Source organism: Syngnathus leptorhynchus, chromosome 8, assembly GCF_054491065.1.
Source record: "Syngnathus leptorhynchus isolate UIUO chromosome 8, UIUO_Slep, whole genome shotgun sequence".
Taxonomy (NCBI): Eukaryota; Metazoa; Chordata; class Actinopteri; order Syngnathiformes; family Syngnathidae; genus Syngnathus; species Syngnathus leptorhynchus.
In genome coordinates, this window is record NC_141202.1 from 10,163,645 (window position 1) to 10,184,852 (window position 21,208).

Consider the following 21,208-nt stretch of genomic DNA (forward strand, 5'->3'; position numbering starts at 1 on the left):
ATGATTAAACAGCAATAAATAAACATAGCTGAACCGTATTTGCTGTGAGGATGAAGCAGTTGAGACACTCAATAGGCCTTGAAGACACACACACACACACACACACACACACATATATATATATATATATATATGTATATGTATATATATCCAAAAACTGAAATAAGAAGAGTGGTAAAACATGTTAATATCCTGTAAAGTGAGCCGTGAACCATGTAATGAAATTAGCCATTACTACACCTACAGTAATATTAAAAATGGTGTAATAAAAAAAAAATTCTCCAGACTTTGGCTTTTTTAATGAATGAACATTGAAAAATCAACCATTTATTCAGTGTGGCTTTAACCCTCTGTGTCGTCGTGTCTTGAGTAATGCGTCTGCCCTTTTTGAATGTACCCAACCTCTCGCCCATATCCAGCTGAGATGGACTCAGGCTCACCCGTGATCCCAATGTTGACATGTAATGGAGACAATAGGTTTTTGAGAATTCCTCCTCAATAGAATAGAATAGAAATAAAACCAAATATTGTGAAATAAAAAATAAAAGTATAAAATATAGTAAGTATAAAATAAATAACACACTCAGACTCAGTCATCTTTTTGGTAACTGTTGTATTTACAAAAACAAAAAATGACTTGTGGTAATAGGAAGTCTGTACCAGACAACCAAGACATTACTTCCAGTTGGCCATGTGTGCCCTACAAAGAAGCATTCACCCAGGATGTTGACAATTCCAAAAGTCTTGTGATATGCTATCTGAAAGGGTGGAGAAACTCATGAAGAACCTAAGTCAGCTATGGGATTTGTCTGCTGTCAAAGGGTGAAATAAGGCAGTCAACCAGACTGTAAGAAAAGGAGAGTTGAATAATGATAAAAAAAATAATAATAATTAAACAAGTCATCAAAACAGCAGTCTTATTTTACTTTTGGAGTTAAAATACTTGCCACCTTTACTTTTCACTTAAGACTTAAATTAACGAAATTTGGAATTCCTCAAATAGAAGAAAGTGAAGAAACATTTTTTTTTAATCCAAGTGTAGTTGCTCAAAGTAGGCAATAGGTTGCTTTTGTCATCTCTTGTTAATCCCCTAAACGAAAGCCTTGACCCCAGTTGTGGCGCCCGCCGCCGCCGCCTCCACCTCCTGCCTGCTCCGGAGGTGCTGCTCTCCGAGTGGGAGGGGCTCCAAAGCCTGACACCCCTCCTCTCCTATTAGGAAAGAACTGATACCTGTGGACGAGTATGACAATTACAAAAAATGTTTACTTTACAAAGACAATGGAAATTCATTTCTCATATAAATTGTCATTGCAGTTGTGCAGAACTGTATAGCATACTGAGAGCCAAATCTATTTTTTTAACCTCTGTTGCACCTACTGCAGATAACCAAAATATCCAAAAATATGATGTGGTATAGTTTTGTATCGCTGCACTACAGTACCAGTAGATGAATACAAAATAATGAAAATATTCAGAATTGAATACTTCTGTTTAGGGCTGGGTGATTGATCAAAATTCAACTGTGATTTTGATTTTGCCTTTCCACAAAAATAGAAGAAAATCAATTCATGTGAAACGGCACTGTGTTGGTAATTTCCTACAAGGTGAAAGCACTCTGAATGCACCGTGTGGATTGTGCACAGCTCTTGTATTTGAGCTCAATAGATTGTGCAACTAATTTAAACTATTTTGCTCATCAATACTCCCTTGCTAATCTATCCAAAACACGTTGACACTTTCGAATACACTTACAGAAGTGTATGAGAAAAAAATACTTCTTGAAATCTGTATTCTGCAAAGAATAGAACTTACAAGAACTGTGGCGTAGAAAGGAAGGAGCGTCCTCCGAGGTCCATGGGATATTTGAACATGAGAAAGAAGTAGAGGTGACCCACCAGGTTCCCAATGAGTTCATTCACAAACCTGCCCAAAAACAGTAGAGAAGCATGTCAATGTCTGTTGTTGAAATATAGTGCTAATAAAAAAAGATGCCATGACAAAGGGCAGACGTTACTTACGAGCCTCCGATGATAAAGTTGAAAATCAAAATGACCCAAGGCAGATAATGTGCCTAAATAGAACATATTATGAATATCCGTTAAACAAGGCTGTTCATGAATAAATACATTGATGCAATTTGAGAAGATGTTACCTTGAATCTTGTTCCAAACCAGAAAGACACAATCGTGTCTTTATTGAACTGAGCCCAAATGTACAGCACAGACATAATCAATGGGATCATCAGCAGCTAGAAAGAAAAACAACACACAGGTAAACATCATTAACATTCTTTTCTGCTAACACTGTGCATCACAACATTTCGACTCGTTGCCAAGCGAGCTGTCGTGTTTCAGTTAGCTTACAAATAGATTGCCATGTCTCAACTGGAATAATATTGAATATATTATATATAGTAAAAAATATTGACTTCATGACCTAAGTACTATGACTTAACTACTTTATAAGACAAGTGTAATGTAGTGACACATTGCCTTCCGACATACATACAAATTCACGTTTAATAATGAGGCTTTTGAACCACTTACCTGCATGTCCATGAGCAGCCCAGTTATCTAGAACAAAGGTCAAGGACAACCACCATAGAGATCACCTTGGTCATAGCTGGAGACTTGCAAATAAAAGTAATAATAAAAAAGACAAACTACACCAGAATGACTATGTTGAGGTTTGGTGCTACTTTGTCTGCATGTGGAAAAAATAGAGTATAGGAAAGGATACAACAATGCAGATCCAGTTGAAGAGGAGCATGAAAACATAATCAGCCGGTCGCCCATCAAACGCTCCTTAAAAAAAAAATACATAAAGAAAACACAGTGAGTGAGTGAGTGAGTGAGTGAGTGAGTGAGTGAGTGAGTGAGTGAGTGAGTGAGTGAGTGAGTGAGTGAGTGAGTGAGTGATCTCACCTGTCTCTAACCGAGTTGAGTAATTGTAGAGAAAATAAAGGTTGACTAGGAACAGGAAGCCAGTATTGGGGTACACTGGGAAATACAGGGTGGCCGTCACTGGTCTCCACAGCTAAAAAAATAGAGCAATGGATCTAATTGGAACATCATCCAAAAACATAATACAAACAAACTGCTTTGAGAGGATACAATCTCAAAGATAGTATTCCCCACGCCATTTGTGTTCCCTGGGTAAGTGCTACTGCAAAAACGACAAGCTTTGCCACACTGTCATAAAGTTCATAATAAAATCTGGAATTAGCCACAAAGGTTGCATTATTGTTTTAAAGTGCACGGATCTGTAGAAATAACTCAATTGCTCAAATTCAGACTGTTTCTATTTATTTATTTTTTTATTCACTTTACCCGGAAGTTTTTGGGCTAGGCCTATTGAGTGAGCCAAGCTAGCCACCTGCTAACGCACTGAGACTTTCGTAAACACAAACATTCCAACATATCCTTGGATCTCTCGAGGAAAACCCAAGAAACACTTACGTGAAATCTCCTTAAGAACAACTCGGGCCTCAGTGCAAGGTTCATAGGATCAATCAATCCGAGTTTCCCTATTAGGGGAACAGCAATCGAAGCAGCAAACCAGCCCCTGGTGATGAGGGGGATGCTTTTGAACCAGTCCCCGATGTCTGACATCTTCCATATAATTATTTCAACAAATTAACCATAAAGTTTAAAGTCTGATTAGAAGTTAAGTGAATTATCCTGATTACGCTAGCTCCCATAAGTCTTTCATCAATACCACTTCAAAAGTTTACATGACGTGGCTAATCACAACCGGCTAGCTATGTTTGTTGGTTACAACTGTAACCACGTCATCCTTCTCCGGTTAAGATTTTCAAAATATATAGTTTGTAGAAAAAATCCAATTGAACAAAGGGTAGACACGATTTGTGTAAAACTAAGACCAAATATTCTTATTTGAATATATAACACGACCGCAGAATTACTTATGTGACATGAAATTAAAAGCTAGCCCTGATCGAAATTATTTTATTTTGAAGGCACGTCCATTACCAGAAGCGGGTGTTTTATGCTATTTGTATTTTCATGCGTCCAACTTGGATTTGTAAGAAACAAAAAAAATGTACAAAAAATGTACAAATATTTTTCCACAAAAAAATATTTTATAACGTATTTATCATGTATGTATGCAATGACAATGTCGAAAAGGGTGGTCCTACAAAAAGACTTCTCCCATAATGCACCTCTCTGTTTACGTCTGACGTAGACTCCGGGCGACACAAATTATTTCATTGCAAAAACATAAATTGGAGGAAGTTAGTTAATTTACGATTTATATCGTAGGAGAATACTTTTTTAAATATGGCCTAATGTCAGAGCTTTTCCTGATACTGTTTGGTTCTTGTTTATTTGTACAAAAAAGCGTCGGTTTTCTTTTCAAACATTCTAGACTGCCCGCCCCGCGAGCAAGAGATTAAATCAACCAGTGGTTGGCGTTTCAGTTTTGTCATATTGCTCCAAATGGAGCTTCATTCATAAATCTTTTAAAATGGATGTGACCGATATCGGAAACAAAGAAGAAGGGAAGCTCAAGTATCGAAAACCAGCTTCTGGAAAAGGGTAATTATTAGCTGAGCTGAACTGTTTACATGGCCATTGTCATAGTTTTCGAAAATGTACACACTTCAAATTGTATATCCTATCAAGATAATGGATGATGCATGGATCACGTTTCTTGAATCTGTGCAGGGTGCAATGAAGTATCATGAATATTAAACCTGTTTCTCACTAAGCAGCGAAGGGAAGCGAAGGATGTTTGCGAACATCCTGAATGTTGATTTTTCATCAGGGTTCGTTCAAAGTCGTAAACGCTCGCAAAGACGTTCACCAAATATTTGCCAAGTTTTTCTTGTCAACACGAGATTTTGCACGGGGTTTTTTTTTTCAATCTGTTGAACTATAATTCAAAAGCACTGTTTGATTTTCAGTGGTTAATTATTATTATTATTATTATTATTATTATTATTATTATTACTTTTGTCAGATTCAAGCTATTTTTGTGACCACTATATTGTGAGATTTTAATTATTTAATGACATAATTTCTTTTAAATTCCAAATAATCTGTGTGTCCAAAATGGCAGAGAACAGCTTGTCAGGTTTTGAGAGCTTGTTATTGTAGTTGCCATGAGAGAGCAGCCATGATTTCTCTTTATTTGTGTGTCTCTCTCTCTTTGCTGTTTCCTTTCTTAGTGTGTTGTTTTTATTTCCACAGAGTGTTGTTGAAGGTCGTACGTACTGCTCAGCAAGTTAAGGTGCGTTTCCTCCACGCAGCATTTGACACCACAGGAGAATCCTTCCTGGCTGGTGATCACCATGGTAACATCTATTCCATTGACATAAGTAAATACAGGTGAGTCATTATTTGTTCCCACAAGAACCCCGTCCCCTCCGCCCCAATTCCATAAAACTGACTTTTATGATGCCGACATATCAGATACATACTTTTCTCAGTTTGTCCTTCTCATCTTTGAACAGATTTCGTCTCGTGCAGAAGACGGGACAGGCCTGCACTGCTCTGGCATTAGGCTCCAATCAGAGCAGAGAGTTCCTGGTAGCTCTTGTTGATAATACCATCAAGTGTTTTGACCAAGGTAAGAGAAACACTTACACATACAGCATCCCCATCTTTGAGTCTAATTGTATTTTAAAAGCTCGCTTTTGTCTTTCACACAAAGTCCAGCGTTAATATTTTCCGATTTTTGTTATCTAAAGCACCCTACGAAGTACAAACCAGAAATAAGCTCAATACTTTGTTTGCTCTTGATTGTGTGTGGTTTCTTGTTTGTACAGACACAAAAGAGATGGTCAGTTGTATGCGGGGTCATGAAGGGGCCATTACGTCCATCTCCGTCCATAGTTCAGGCCGGTATGCCATCACCACTTCCTCAGACACTGCTCAGCTATGGGACCTGGACACCTTCCAGAGGAAGAGGAAGCTCAATGTCCATCAGTCAATTGGCATTCAGAAGGTAAATAACATCATTCATGTGTCTAATAGTATGGTGCACACGTGTCCATTTTTAACACTTTTTAAAGTTACCAAATGTGACTCGATGATGGTTTAATTGCAAAGTGTGACTTTCATAGGTAATACAATGGTGGTCCTCGTTTCAGGTTTTCTTCCTCCCTCTCAGCAACACCATCCTCAGCTGTTTCAGTGACAACTCCATCTTTGCCTGGGAGAGCAAAACCCTGGTGTGTAAATACCAGCTTCCCGTGCCAGACCACGGATCCCGGCACACCTACAAGACCTTTGCTGTAACGCAGTGAGTCACCGACTTCCGAGGCACACTGGCCAATGTGCTACTCGAGTATGTTTGTTAAAGCTTCACCAAAGTCTTAACAGGATCGTGGTCCACTAGAAGGAGAAGAAAGTGAAAGATGAGAGATTGAGGAAAAAAAAAGAAGCAAATATTTGTAATACACACATACTGTAGTATTGTTTTTAGCAGTTTACCATTATTTGCCACGTTATCAAAGATTCTAAACTGATAAGAGTTATACACCAAAAATGTGATGCTGTTATTTCAGCAAAATAATGGGGGTGCATATGTTTGAATAAAGAGGTATTGTATCATTGTCTAGATCCCATATATGATTCAAATGTCTTTTGTTAACAGGGACGGTAAGAGCCTGGCAGCTGGGGGCCGGTCCAACCTACTGCACCTGTGGTGTTTGGACAGCAAGAAGCTGGTCAAGGTGGTCCAGATGCCCACTCAAGTTCGGTTTGTCAGACAGCTGGAGTTTCTTCTCGACAGCTTGGATGGAGAATCCAGTCAGGTATACTTGCTGTGGTGGATAGCTGTTTTTCCCACCAAGACTGCTTATTCAGACATTTGATCTCTTCACAGACATTGGGTGTGTTGGGGCAAGATGGAATTATGCGTTTTATTAACATTCACACCTCCAAGCTGCTCTTCCACATCGGGTCCCACGATAATGGCATCAACGCAGTGACCATCAGCCCTACTGGCCGTCATGTGGTGGCCATCCACGATGATGGCAGCATCAGCATCTATAGTGCTCAGAGTCTCATGGAGGATTTAAACGTAACCCGCATCTGATAAATATATATTGGGCTTGAAATCAGTGATTGCAGCTTATAACCTACTCTCCTCCACAGCATCTTCTTCCACTACTTGCGGTAGTCTCTGATAGCGCAGCAAGCCAGGCACCATCGAAACTAAAGGTCAAATCTGATACGATACAAAAACCAGCCAATCACACAGCTGGATCGAAACAGCGGAAGATCCGTGCGCATGCTGCTGGGTCAGCAGTCGAAGATAAAGAGGTAAGAAATACAGACAAGAACAATCTTTTTCACTTGCTACACACAAAAAAAGACACTAAACTGTCCTGACAGTTTGTAGTTTTTCTATCCCAAGTTTTGAAAAATATAAGTCATAAACACAGCCTGACTGGATGAAATTGTTGACGAATCTACGGAGAACAACATCTGACGTCTCAATTTTTATCCATGTGAGATTTTGATGTAATAAAGAGTTTGTCTTTATATTTGACTAGAACCAACTCTACGGTGGTTTGAACAAGACGCGACTGGTGGCTCTTCTGAAAGCATTTGGGGAATATCCTGCTAAATACCGGTACTGTCATTCTCTCCTCAGTTTGGAGTTTGAGCATCTTTTTGTAATCTACAATATTTTGCAACCTTTTAGGATGTTTGTGTGGCGGTCCTTGTTGTGCCTTCCTGAGAACTACACAGCATATAACAGTTTGACTGAAAAAGGCATCCACGCAGCTTATCTCTCCCTCCATGAGAAGTATCCCATCAAAAGTCAAAAACTTCAGAGAGGGCTGCAGAGGTGGGCATCCTTCTACTTGACATGCTCAATTCAAACCTGCACAAGGTTCTGGCGGCAATATTTTGTCTGAATCCTCACACAGGGTTTTATCTGCACTGTCTCATTGGTCTTCCATCTTTGGAGAGGCAGAGTATCTCCCGCTATTAGCTTTTCCATTTGTCAAGTTGTTCCAGAACAACCCTTTGCTGTGTTTTGAGGTGGTGGCCACCGTCTTAGGTACGTCTTGACCTCCACGGCATTTGTCACACGCTATCCAAAATTTGAGTTGATTAGGTTGTGCTGTGTCGCAGTGAACTGGTGTCAACACTGGTTTGAATACTTCCCCAACCCTCCTTTAAACATCCTCAACATGGCAGAGAACCTCCTGGCGCATCATGACAAAGAGCTTCTGCAACACCTGGTGGACTGTGGGATCACCTCCCAGGTATTGCCACTTTGTCAGAAAGGCACACGTGACTATACAAACGACCACGTGTGCTTTTTCTAAATGAACCGTGTGCATTTGTGATAGCTCTACGTGTGGCCCCTCTTGGAGACATTCTTTTCTGAGGTTTTGACTCGTGACGAATGGTTGCGACTCTTCGACAACGTCTTCTCCAACCATCCGTCCTTCCTGCTGATGGCCTGCGTGGCCTACCTGATGTCCTGTCGGGAGCCCCTCTTGCTCTGCTCGCAGAAACGGGACTTTGAGGTAAGCACTCTCTTTTCTCTATATGTGTATATATCTACAAAGTAAATGAAATCAACTCAATAAAAAATGTTGTCCCCTCCCACACACACATCAGTATTTTTTCCACCATCGGAACAACTTGGACACGGAAGCCATGATCAAAGACACCTACCAGCTGATGAGTAACACGCCGGCTGACGTTCATCCGAGGAGGATGCTCTCGGAGTTCACGCCGCTGACGAAAGGCTCTTACCCCGTGTTTAACCACTACCCGGAATTCATAGTGGAATATCAGAACCGGGAGAGGGAAAAAATGCGGCAGCAAGAGCTGGAATACCTCCAGGAGAGGTGATGTTGCACTTTAGAAAGATCATTTTTAGAAGATGAAGAAAAAAAATGTAAAAGTGTGCACACTTGGTCTCGTTAGGCAGGAGCTAATGTTGCAGCGTACAGATTTGGTACGGCGCCAAGCTGAAGAGGATACCTATTATGTGCAACAGGTAGAGCTTTTGAGAGGAATCGTGTTAGGGAAAGAAATGCACTTTTTAAAAAAAGATTCAGACTCAACTCCTTTGACTTCACAGGAGCTGCTGCAAAAGGCTGAAGAGCAGCGCAAAACTATCCTGTTACAAGCGGAAGAGAAACTCGTACAGCAAAGGAAAAGGTACGTTTATTTGGATTTAGTTGCTAGAGAAATTGGTATTAAACTGTCCTGGTCCTGTCACAGTTTGGCAGCCATGAAGAAAGACCTGAAGGCGAAGGAGTTACAGCTTCTCGATGCAAATAGAAATCGTCTTTTCAAACACCAGCACGACCTCCAAATCTCACAATTACACAGATTGGACCAGGAGATCCTCAGAAAAGTAAGAAGGATGATGCATTATGTTTAAAAATTGAGTGGCTCTACTTTTGTTTGATCCATACATTGGCACTCATCACCGGCAAGCGACAAGCGGATTGCTCTGTTCAGGAAGTCCTAACCTGGGCGTGGTTCACGAGCCTCTTAAATGAGGCACTTTGTCTCATTTCAGAGGTCAAATGACTTGAAAATCAACTTTTGCTACTAAGAACTATTTGGCTGCAGATGGCGCTCCGTGAGGAGGAAACATCTGCAGCGTTCCAGGATCTGGATCTCAGGCAGATGGAGTTGGAGGTGGAGAGGAAGCAGCTTCAACAGGTGACACCTTTCTTTCTTCTTTGCTCCTCGTTCACCTTCTCTGCTCTCTTCTCCTGCTCCCCTCTCGCCGATGTGAACAATGCTAGAGAGGACTAGCGTCGAATCCCCATTTATCTCCTCTCTGTTCGGATTTGCTTAGCACGTTGTCATCCATCCTCAATATTCAAAGAACATTTTGAATTTTGAATGCCATCATCATCTTCTTTTTGTCAGCAACTGTGCAAGGAGCAGCTTCGCATAGAACGACAGGTTGCCGAGATGAGGATGAAAAGCACAGAGGGAGAGAAGGTAAGGTCAGAAATATGCAACAATGTCTGAGGGTAGGGAGAAAAAAGGTGCGTGAATGATGTCATAAGCCAGCGAGGGCCTCTCAAGAGCAATCAAGTCAACAGAGAGTTTTTATTTTATTTGTGTGCTGTTCAGAGAAAATAGAAGATTTTTTTTTTTTTAAAAGAGTTACAAATTTAGATTTTGACATTTTTTGCACTTTTTCATTGAGCTTTAAGCAAATTATTCAACTTTACATAAACGTTTAAATCATGAATCATTTGTTTCAGGATATTTACAGTTCAAAATTATTTGAATTTTAATGTCATTTCCTTTGTTATTGTTGTATGGAGTGCCCTTTATATAGTGCTTCATATACTACTTGAGCAACTTGGTAGTTTTCAACAAAAAGCCACATTCCAGCTCCACTTTTGAGTCGAGCATCTTTTGTGGCGTCCGTTCACTTGCACGTCCTACCAACACAGGAGCTGGAAGACTTCCCGGCAGAGTCGCTTAAGCCTGGCTCTGATCACAACTGGCTACAGGACGCCGAGCGCCAACAGCACGACAATGGGGAGCTGGAGAAGAGAAGGCGAACATTAGCGGAAGGCGACCGGCTGACGCGCACCATGAGTGATGTTGCTGGAAAGGAGGCGAGAAGAACAAAGAAATGAAGCGATAAATCGAGAATGCGCAGAAACAATTCAAATGAGTTGATTTAGTACTAAAAAAATGGCCGTTATCTGTGTGTGGCTTCCAGTGGGATGAAGTGGTGAGTCAGAGAGGGCGCTTAGCGGAGCGACAGCGATCCAGGCCTGCAGCGAACACAAGTAACTTCACTCGTACACAATCACACTTACATTATGATGATGAAGATAACTAATAATACATCAAAATGAACCAATGAAAATCAGGCACTACTTTTGAAATATGGTTCAACCAAATTACATACTTTAAAAAACAAACTCGTGAAAGAGTCCTCAACAAAAATGATAATAACCCTAGAAAAGAAAATCATTTCACATGAACCACAGAAAGTGAAGATGGGAGCTCATTAGGTGGATGTTAGCATATTTTGAATCATGTGTTTCCAGGTTCTCCAGGACAGAGTTCCAACATAACTCACATCAGGACGGTCACCACTAAGTCAGCTACACCGAAGCAGGCCGGAAGCAACAGCATGGTGTGCTTGAACAGCTGCTCCCCCTCGGAAAGCACCGCCACCATCTGTGAGTCTACACGGGCAACGTCATGACCCGTTTACAGAGCATTAAAAGCGGTCATTTCATGGCTCAAACATATTGTTCTCACTCTGCTATCTGCCAGTGTCACTGGACAGAGGCCGGACACATTTGGACAGCAAAGAGAGGCAACTGATGAAGCAAATCAAATGTCTAAGGGAGAAGCTTGTGGCCAGAGCCCAAGAAGACAACGGTGCCTCCTCACAGTCTCTCTACACACATGCTGTTTCCCACTGACCCACTTAACTCTTATTGACACTCTGGAACCTATCTTGATACTTTGTTGACATTATTTAACATCCATGGCTGTCTTTTTAATGTTGAAAAATCCATGCATACTTATTGTATCATGTTGCTAAGACATTTTAAAGGCTGTTTTACATAGTTTTATTTTCACAATTTTTACTTTCACACATTTTAACTGTACAAACTTTGAATACATGGCCACTTTCAAGAAGAAAGGCAGCTTGTGATAAGATCGTTAACTTGTTGCAAATTACTGTTTTGTAAATCTCTTCAAATATTGGCAATGGGATTCAACTTTGAGAACTAATGACATGTGCAGTGCTATGGAAAACACTCTGATGCTTTTTAATGTCTATAATATTTCAGGATTAAAACGTTCTAAAAAATAAAAAGTCTGTTCATTGATGACTCTTCATATGAGGGCACACATTATATTTAGGCAATAACTACATTATAGTACAAAATACATACATACATACATACATACATACATACATACATACATACATACATACATACATACATACATACATACATACATACATACATACATAAGGACAAGGCAGGAGAATAGTTTTTTTTTATTTACTAACATAAACGGCATAATTAACAAACACACACACACTTGGTTTACGTTTTTATTGACAATATTTTTTTAATATGAAACTCCGAGTGAAAATATTGCTTTTATTTTTATTTTTTTCATCTCATTTCAATCACAGCAGGTCTGCGGAGGAGTACTCACAATTTCTCACCTCCGGCTCGCAGGAGTGATGTGCATTCCAGTTCTTTCAAGTGAACTGAATCTTTAGAATCAGTTCACTCAAAAGATTCGTTCAAACAAATCGTTCCACAAATCGTCCCCCCCCACACACACACACACACACACACGCACACTAATCTTTTTTTATTTTTTTTATTTTATAGATCAAATAATAAAAAATCACTCCATTAAGTACACCGCCATTTTCAAGTGTACCTAATCACAGGCCACTTCATTAGGGAAAAATCATGGTCATGGTCATGATCACACCCGCCCTCACCCCCACTTTCTGATTGGCTGGTTGATTTGTGACGTCACTTGGACACTCCAATAGGTACACCCCCATTTTCAGGTGTACCTAATAACAGGCCACTTCATTAGGGAAAAATCATGGCCAAAGCTTAAAGGAAAGTGCAAAGTGCCACACCCGCCCTCACCCCCACTTTCTGATTGGCTGTTTGATCTGTGACGTCACTCGGACACTCTATTAGGTACACCGCCATTTTTAGGTGTTATAATAACAGGCCACTTCATTAGGGAAAAATCACGGTCAAAGCTTAAATGAAAGTGAAAAGTGCCACACCCAAACAACCCCCCACTTTCTGATTGGCTGGTTGATCTGTGACGTCACTTGGACACTCTATTAGGTACATCGCCATTTTTAGGTGTTCTAATAACAGGCCACTTCATTAGGGAAAAATCACGGTCAAAGCTTAAATGAAAGTGAAAAGTGCCACACCCAAACAACCCCCCACTTTCTGATTGGCTGTTTGATCTGTGACGTCACTCGGACACTCCATTAGGTACACCGCCATTTTTAGGTGTTCTAATGACAGGCCACTTCATTAGGGAAAAATCACGGTCAAAGCTTAAATGAAAGTGAAAAGTGCCACACCCAAACAACCCCCCACTTTCTGATTGGCTGGTTGATCTGTGACGTCACTTGGACACTCTATTAGGTACATCGCCATTTTTAGGTGTTCTAATAACAGGCCACTTCATTAGGGAAAAATCACGGTCAAAGCTTAAATGAAAGTGAAAAGTGCCACACCCAAACAACCCCCCACTTTCTGATTGGCTGTTTGATCTGTGACGTCACTCGGACACTCTATTAGGTACACCGCCATTTTTAGGTGTTCTAATAACAGGCCACTTCATTAGGGAAAAATCACGGTCAAAGCTTAAATGAAAGTGAAAAGTGCCACACCCAAACAACCCCCCACTTTCTGATTGGCTGGTTGATCTGTGACGTCACTTGGACACTCTATTAGGTACATCGCCATTTTTAGGTGTTCTAATAACAGGCCACTTCATTAGGGAAAAATCACGGTCAAAGCTTAAATGAAAGTGAAAAGTGCCACACCCAAACAACCCCCCACTTTCTGATTGGCTGTTTGATCTGTGACGTCACTCGGACACTCTATTAGGTACACCGCCATTTTTAGGTGTTCTAATAACAGGCCACTTCATTAGGGAAAAATCACGGTCAAAGCTTAAATGAAAGTGAAAAGTGCCACACCCAAACAACCCCCCACTTTCTGATTGGCTGGTTGATCTGTGATGTCACTTGGACACTCTATTAGGTACATCGCCATTTTTAGGTGTTCTAATAACAGGCCACTTCATTAGGGAAAAATCACGGTCAAAGCTTAAATGAAAGTGAAAAGTGCCACACCCAAACAACCCCCCACTTTCTGATTGGCTGTTTGATCTGTGACGTCACTCGGACACTCTATTAGGTACACCGCCATTTTTAGGTGTTCTAATAACAGGCCACTTCATTAGGGAAAAATCACGGTCAAAGCTTAAATGAAAGTGAAAAGTGCCACACCCAAACAACCCCCCACTTTCTGATTGGCTGGTTGATCTGTGACGTCACTTGGACACTCTATTAGGTACATCGCCATTTTTAGGTGTTCTAATAACAGGCCACTTCATTAGGGAAAAATCACGGTCAAAGCTTAAATGAAAGTGAAAAGTGCCACACCCAAACAACCCCCCACTTTCTGATTGGCTGTTTGATCTGTGACGTCACTCGGACACTCCATTAGGTACACCGCCATTTTTAGGTGTTCTAATGACAGGCCACTTCATTAGGGAAAAATCACGGTCAAAGCTTAAATGAAAGTGAAAAGTGCCACACCCAAACAACCCCCCACTTTCTGATTGGCTGGTTGATCTGTGACGTCACTTGGACACTCTATTAGGTACATTGCCATTTTTAGGTGTTCTAATAACAGGCCACTTCATTAGGGAAAAATCACGGTCAAAGCTTAAATGAAAGTGAAAAGTGCCACACCCAAACAACCCCCCACTTTCTGATTGGCTGTTTGATCTGTGACGTCACTCGGACACTCTATTAGGTACACCGCCATTTTTAGATGTTCTAATAACAGGCCACTTCATTAGGGAAAAATCACGGTCAAAGCTTAAATGAAAGTGAAAAGTGCCACACCCAAACAACCCCCCACTTTCTGATTGGCTGGTTGATCTGTGACGTCACTTGGACACTCTATTAGGTACATCGCCATTTTTAGGTGTTCTAATAACAGGCCACTTCATTAGGGAAAAATCACGGTCAAAGCTTAAATGAAAGTGAAAAGTGCCACACCCAAACAACCCCCCACTTTCTGATTGGCTGTTTGATCTGTGGTCTCTCGGACACTCCATTAGGTACACCGCCATTTTCAGGTGTACCTAATCACAAGGCCATCTCATTAGGGAAAAATCATGGCCAAAGCTTAAATGAGTGAAAAGTGCCACACCCGCCCTCACCCCCACTTTCTGATTGGCTGTTTGATCTATGACGTCATTCAGACACTCTATTAGGTACACCGCCATTTTCAGGTGTTCCTTATCACAGGCCACTTCATTAGGGAAAAAGCTTAAGTGAAAGTGAAAAGTGCCACACCTGCCCTCACCCCCACTTTCTGATTGGCTGGTTGATTTGTGACGTCACTTGGACACTCCAATAGGTACACAGCCATTTTCAAGTGTACCTAATCACAGGCCACTTCATTAGGGAAAAAGCTTAAGTGAAAGTGAAAAGTGCCACACCCACCCTCACACCCACTTTCTGATCGGCTGTTTGATCTGTGACGTCAGTCGGACACTCCATTATGCACGCCACCATTTTCAGGTTCGTTTGCGAAGATTCACGCGTGAGTGACAGACAGGGTTGCTGCTCTCCCAGCCGACACACGCTATGCCAACATTGATGTTTTAATTTTGTTGGATTGTAGTTGATGGTGTTATTATATTGAATGTGTTTGAATAAAAGGTTGAGAAAAAAAATCCGTTATACTGACATTTGTTATTTTGGGGGACACCAACTCATATAACATAAAACACATACGTATTGTCATATCAAGCAGTTAAACAAATGTCTGATTTTTGTTTTAATTGGTGAATATAAAAACAAGGAATAAAACACAAGACAATGTTGAACATAAATGTTTATTAAAATAATAATTATAACAAAAGTCAATTTCAAACCAGCAATCTAATGTGAAATTGCAGTAGATATATTGGACAACAATATTTCGGCGTTTATATGCATACACGTTATTTAAAAACTACTGTGTTATAAAATAAATATTTACTTTAGAAAGTGATTCGTTCACTCTCGTTCACTGAAAATATTCGTTCGTTTGAACGAATCGTTCACTCACGAGCCAACACTAGCTCGCAGCTTTTAGCGTCGTAAGGCACGCACATCGACGACCCACGGTCTTTCGCCTCTGAAAAGACAGTCATCGAAATTGCTTCACAATAATACAAAATTTCCATATGGACCTGACTGACTATGACACTGACTCATGCCTTATGCTATCATTCTCACTAGAATGTGCTTAACAATTTTACACGATCACAAACTTCCTTAGCAAGAGGTTCATTGAGACTTTCAGCTGGCGTATTGAGTTAAATATCATACCAGCACAAACTGACGTCACATCATACGTAATAAACAAATAGTTGAACTAGCACTTCAAACTATTACTTACTTTGGGCATTTATCAAGGTCATTTGTTTCAGAAAAATAATTAAACCTAACGACAGTATTCCGCTAGATGGCGACAGAGTAATACTTTCTTGTCTCTGAGCACAAAAACAGTGACTAGACTAAAATTTTCAGCAAATAAGAGGTATCTCTCTTTTAGTTTATTATTATCATTATAACTACGTGTTAGACAAGGGGAACATTCAAGACAGTCAGGATGCAGCTCTTGAGGAAAGAGTTCACTCCTTCCTATACGGCGTGACCTTTGAACTAACAAATCCTGGTGATAGAATTGTGTACCATCACTATCGTGATCATACTCATCTCGTCACTGTCTCCATCCCTCCTCCAATGTCACACTTTCTATCCCCCTGGCATGACTTGCCTACATGCGGACGCATAATCTAGCTGACATTAACGCGCATCTGAGTGGGCATTCAAGTAAAGGGAAGCAACAATGTGAGAGGATGAAAGAGAGGCTGTGTTTTTCTAAAGAAATCAAGTGAATAATATGAATACTTGTGCTTCTATATTTACAAATATGCTTTTTCAGCATAAAGATACACGCTATTAAGCCAGGGAAGATGTCAAACATTCTTATGGCTCCATGTAGTGGTTTTAAAATAAATTCAGGAAGTAAACGTCACAGGATTTCTTGAAAATGCTGATAAATCACGAGTGTTTTCCATTAAAAAAATTGTAGTTAGCTACTCCCATAGTAAAAATATTTGAATGTGAATAGTTGAGTCCACAATTCTGTAATCGTGCACTAGAGCACATTTTTATGGGTTGTGTTGACCGTTGACAATCATACTCAATTGCGTCCGTTGAATTTGATGTCTTTATTGAGAAGTGTCATTGGCTCAACCCGACACACAAACGCGCATTCACACACAGACACACGCAAGCATACATACAATCGATCAATCAATCAATCCCTTTCGAGTGCGCTCTATGGACGCGTGCAGTCACAGGAAGTGACGTGTGCGACTCAGGTGCGAGGTGCTCGTGCTGCTTTGGCAAGGCCGTCTTTCCTGCGTGCCTTACCTTCAGTATTTCATTTTTTATTTCTTCAACAAGTGGCCGCATCGCAATCCTGCTGACGCAGCGACCATTGGTCCCTCCCGTGGGTCGTTCGTCTTCATACGCCAAAGAAAGAAGTCCTTGTCCTCTGCGGGTGGCCATTTTAGGCCCGCCTGTCCGCGTGAGCCTTCGTTTCTTCCTTTGGCCGATTTTGGGCTGCTCCTTAGCGTCTTTTGCGGGCGTCAAGCATCTTAGACAGTGTTGCGCGGCGTGCCGTTGAGCGCCACGGCCTTGGCGCGCGCCGGCGAGCCCATAGGCAGCGTCCCGAGCGGGCGCTGCGCCGACACGCCCACCTCGAACACTTCGTGGATGGCCTTGCGGAAACAGTGGAAGTTGTAGTCGATCAAACCTGACGAGAGAAAAACGAAAGAGACGGAAAATTGGATTCAAATTTGAACATCTGAAAATTGAATTTCTTTATTCGAGTTCATTTAATTGTGTTTGATTGAGATAGAGCACTCTGAGGTCCGCCATCTTTTACCTTTGCGCTCAAAGCTTTCTTCCCTCAGGATGCATACAAGCGCCAAGAACTTGGTGACCTCTTTCAGGTAGAGCACAGTGGTGTTGTTGAGCTTGATGATGGCCATGGACTCCTTGTCGTAAGCGCTGCCGGTGCCATCCTCTCTCAGACTGTACCGTCGTTGGGGGAAAAAAATAAAAATAAAAAGACTATCAATAATGGATTGCTTTGAAGGCCTGCCGCAAGAATCTGGCTCACCCGTAGATGCAGGAAACGTCAATGACCACGTCGATCATGTCGCAGCACAGCTCGTACGACTGCATGTCCACGGGGGAGCTGTCGGTGGCGATGTAGATCTTGCTCACCACGTCGAACAGAAAGGCTTTCTCGATCCCGGAATTCTGCAAGGCAAAGGGGAATTTCCAGCGAAGTAGCGACAAAGAGCAAGCGACATTGCGAACGTGTTCTCACAGAAATGAAGATGTTGAGCAGGTTCTCCAGCGTGGGCAGCTGCGGGATGAGCTTCTGCACCACCTTGCTGAAGGCCTCGAAAATGGAGTGGTCGTAGATGCTCGTCAAGTAAAAGCTAAGCCACGAAAAAAGGGTTGACTGTTAATACGTGGCGCTAAAAGATCACTCCTGGCATCGAGTTGTTTTCCATTCGAAGGAACAAGTGGTATGTCGCAGAGACGTGTCAAATTACAGCACAATTGGCCCTGGGTGACATCTTGTCAGTTTGGGCGAGGATGTCAGCTAATACTACTGATAACGTGAAGGTGGTTGCTCTCTGTTGAATGATTCAACTCCAAAATAGTTAATGACGCAAAATTGGCTCATTAATGTGTCGATGCAAAGCATTGCTGCTTTATGGTTCGCTCTGATTTAGTTTACTTTGCTGCCACCTTGTTGCAGCTACATGCCACTACAACCCTTATTTGGGGTACAGATTGTGTATAGCTGTTTAGTTTACTCTTTGAGATATAATTTCATCTTTATTTGTCTAACAATAAAGGCGGCATACCTGAGATGAAGCTTCTCCAGGCTGGCGTCGGCCAGGTCGTCATTGGCCCTCTGGTGAATGTCCCGCTGGGTCTCTATCTTGTGGTCGTCCGAGAGGCCGTCCACCTTGTGGATGAACACCTCGAAGTTGATCTCCGGGTTGACCCGGTAAGCCCGCGACACGGTCAGGTGGAGTCGCCCCAGGGCCTCCACGTAGTCGTCCTATGCATATGAGCAATCCTACACTTTCAGACATGGTCTCCGAGGTGTTCCTGATGCGCACAATGCCTCGTGCTTCACCTGAGCGTCGATGACAAATATGAGGGCTCCGGTTCCCCTGAAGATCATCTCGTAGTCGAAGGTGGGGTCGAAGAAGTCCACCTGGCCCGGGAAGTCCCAGATCTGGAAGTTGACGAAGGAGCTGCTGGAAATGTCGTCCTTGTAGATTTTATTGGTGCTCTCCAGGAACAATGTCTCGTTAGGTGACATTTTGTGAAACACCACCTGAAAAATACAACAGTTGACCTTTCTTTATCTTCTGCCCCAAAATTTGAAAGCTTCACTTTGAAACCTTAAGGCAAGAGTGCAGGTCAAACAACATGAAGTAAGCCCACAATCAGAACTGTCATCTCACATCCAGAAGAACAAAACAAAACAAAATGTTGGCAGCGCTGCGTGAGCTCTTCAAGTCACAGGGGCGGTGAAGCAGCAAAAAGCCACATCACATGTTTGCTGGGCCTACTCAAAGCTGATTAGCGCAAAGAAATTGCGTGCCCACCGCTGTATGAGGGCTACATTTGACCACCAATATGAAAATCCAACAAGCCACTTTCATTTGTTATTCAAAGACACTTCAGTCAAGTCACGAATGAGACAGAGAAAGATAAACATTTCCTGGAATAGTGGCAGTTGCCCAATTATTTACTGGGTGGGATTTAAAAACATTGTCCTAACTAACTAAACTACAACTTTTCTTCAAAAATAGCAGCTGTGCATCAAACAAGCGATAAGTGAAATTAGCACATCGCTCTTTTGGAGATTTGTTGCCACAATAAATCGCCAGGTACCTCTGCTTTAATAATATCCAGTGATAGTGAATTTAGCACTGTTTATTAAAGTTCAAACTATGCAGCGTGTTAGAATGGCTTACAATAACTAGCTTGTTTCTGTTAGAATGGCTTACAATAACTAGCTTGTTTCTGACGAACCCTTGGGCCTACTACACTACTGTACTGTATTTTAATGTCGCTTATGGTGGGGCAACACTCGAAAAGCAAATTTTGTCAAAACTACCTGAAGCACTAGCTTACATGAAAGGGGAGGTGTGGTTGTTTTGCTGTGCTCAGGCCCGCGGGGACACTGTTGGAAACCATTTTTAAAAAGTCACAGGACGTTACGTCCACATAATCAAGGAGATCCATTAGGAGTCTCTGGAAGACTAGTTAATAATTTACAGCCTCACTTTCGACTAGGAGGCAATTATTTTGCTTAGCATTTGGGGCTAGCTGCTAATAGTACTGTAATTTAGTTACTGCATGTGATACTTGTAGCTCCATGTTATCATGAAGCTAGCTGTCGGCTAACACACCTTCTGTATGGATGACTTGCCACTTCTCCTCAGCCCCATGAGCAGGATCCTCGGCTTACTGTCGGACAGCGCCGGGCTGTCCTCGATGTCCACCTCTTCGTCCCCGTAGCCGAAGTCTTTTGGGAACGAGTCGGCCACGCCATAGCTACCCGCAAGCTGCTCCACCTCGTACTGGATCGACATTTTGGGCCAAAAGCGACAGTCGCCTTCTGCCTCCGGGTGGTATCCCACTGATATCACCCCGTCCGCCTCCTCCTCCCGGGCCACGCGCCAACCTTCACTTGTCGACCACCACGCCCGTGATTTTACCCACGGGATTCACCTCGTGTAGCCGCAAAAAAGTGCGACTACTGGTCCGTTAATGCTTCATTTGACTGGCGTAGACAGTACTCTGACCCACACGTTTCCTTCGGATTTCCTCGCTCTTGAAAAAAATAAAGCATTTCATCCCGCCTTTTTTGACTTTGATTGGATGATCGACCACGGATGCAAAATATGATTGGCCCAGACTACTTGTCACTCCAAGAAGTAATCGTCGCGGTCACCTGACTTGTATCGTGACCTGGCAAGCAAACCTCTAAAGAAGTATTCTTCCACACTTGTCATTTTCTTACCTTGAAGAACATTCATTATTTCATCATTATTTCATAAGCATGGAACAATTATGTTCTGAAACAAAACAGACCCTAAAATAGTAGGCAATGTTGAGTGGCATCGACAGATGACAACACGCGAGACGTTCCATGACTCTCAAAGATATCGGAAATGATAACTTTGTTACCCGCAAAGAAAAAGTTGAGTAAATTCACAATAGGTAATACAATACAAAATATTCTAAAATTAAAATCATTTGGCAGTACATATGACCATCAGCTTTTCAAAATAATAAT

The 21,208-nt window shown here is 41.7% G+C and overlaps 3 protein-coding genes across 4 annotated transcripts; 1 reads left to right on the forward strand and 2 right to left on the reverse strand.

Moving 5' to 3' along the window:
- Positions 1–598: 598 nt before the first annotated feature.
- Positions 599–3,809, reverse strand: derl1 (derlin 1). The gene is made up of 8 exons (XM_085918913.1): positions 3,459–3,809; positions 2,925–3,036; positions 2,740–2,804; positions 2,547–2,573; positions 2,153–2,248; positions 2,019–2,071; positions 1,813–1,923; positions 599–1,230 (listed from the first exon to the last, which is right to left on the reverse strand). Exons 1-8 carry the CDS (start codon positions 3,609–3,611, stop codon positions 1,083–1,085), a joined length of 765 nt encoding a protein of 254 aa, XP_085775039.1. The 5' UTR covers positions 3,612–3,809; the 3' UTR covers positions 599–1,082.
- Positions 3,810–4,200: 391 nt separating this feature from the next.
- On the forward strand, positions 4,201–11,798 carry tbc1d31 (TBC1 domain family, member 31). 2 transcript variants are annotated; one of them, XM_085918911.1, is made up of 23 exons: positions 4,201–4,559; positions 5,214–5,351; positions 5,477–5,592; positions 5,792–5,970; positions 6,116–6,267; positions 6,622–6,781; positions 6,853–7,050; positions 7,125–7,292; positions 7,526–7,605; positions 7,678–7,824; positions 7,907–8,040; positions 8,115–8,248; positions 8,336–8,515; positions 8,610–8,842; positions 8,922–8,994; positions 9,079–9,158; positions 9,222–9,357; positions 9,579–9,671; positions 9,885–9,959; positions 10,424–10,591; positions 10,699–10,768; positions 11,033–11,167; positions 11,265–11,798. In XM_085918911.1, the coding sequence occupies exons 1-23, from the start codon at positions 4,489–4,491 to the stop codon at positions 11,414–11,416; spliced, it is 3,072 nt and encodes a 1,023-aa protein (XP_085775037.1). In that variant the 5' UTR covers positions 4,201–4,488; the 3' UTR covers positions 11,417–11,798. The 2 variants fall into 2 exon arrangements, with proteins under 2 accessions (XP_085775037.1, XP_085775038.1); XM_085918912.1 differs by lacking the exons at positions 4,201–4,559; positions 5,214–5,351 and having other exon boundaries at positions 6,136–6,267.
- Positions 11,799–15,630: 3,832 nt separating this feature from the next.
- Positions 15,631–21,180, reverse strand: rragca (Ras-related GTP binding Ca). The gene is made up of 7 exons (XM_085918023.1): positions 20,319–21,180; positions 19,031–19,234; positions 18,753–18,952; positions 18,203–18,317; positions 17,990–18,132; positions 17,753–17,901; positions 15,631–17,620 (listed from the first exon to the last, which is right to left on the reverse strand). Exons 1-7 carry the CDS (start codon positions 20,499–20,501, stop codon positions 17,463–17,465), a joined length of 1,152 nt encoding a protein of 383 aa, XP_085774149.1. The 5' UTR covers positions 20,502–21,180; the 3' UTR covers positions 15,631–17,462.
- Positions 21,181–21,208: the final 28 nt, after the last annotated feature.

Bases quoted from the DNA above. Each gene is read 5' to 3' on its own strand.
- derl1 (XM_085918913.1), bottom strand. From the start codon at position 3,611: ATGTCAGACATCGGGGACTGGTTCAAAAGCATCCCCCTCATCACCAGG. The intron at 2,574-2,739 runs GTATCCTTTCCT...CCTTTGTTCTAG, and splicing joins TCAACTGGATCTGCATTGTT to ATAACTGGGCTGCTCATGGA. The intron at 2,072-2,152 runs GTAACATCTTCT...TGTTCTATTTAG, and splicing joins GGTTTGGAACAAGATTCAAG to GCACATTATCTGCCTTGGGT.
- tbc1d31 (XM_085918911.1), top strand. From the start codon at position 4,489: ATGGATGTGACCGATATCGGAAACAAAGAAGAAGGGAAGCTCAAGTAT. The intron at 8,249-8,335 runs GTATTGCCACTT...CATTTGTGATAG, and splicing joins ACTGTGGGATCACCTCCCAG to CTCTACGTGTGGCCCCTCTT. The intron at 10,592-10,698 runs GCGAGAAGAACA...TGTGGCTTCCAG, and splicing joins GTGATGTTGCTGGAAAGGAG to TGGGATGAAGTGGTGAGTCA.
- rragca (XM_085918023.1), bottom strand. From the start codon at position 20,501: ATGTCGATCCAGTACGAGGTGGAGCAGCTTGCGGGTAGCTATGGCGTG. The intron at 19,235-20,318 runs GTGTGTTAGCCG...TGTATTTTTCAG, and splicing joins GCAAGTCATCCATACAGAAG to GTGGTGTTTCACAAAATGTC. The intron at 18,953-19,030 runs GTGAAGCACGAG...TCATATGCATAG, and splicing joins TATTTGTCATCGACGCTCAG to GACGACTACGTGGAGGCCCT.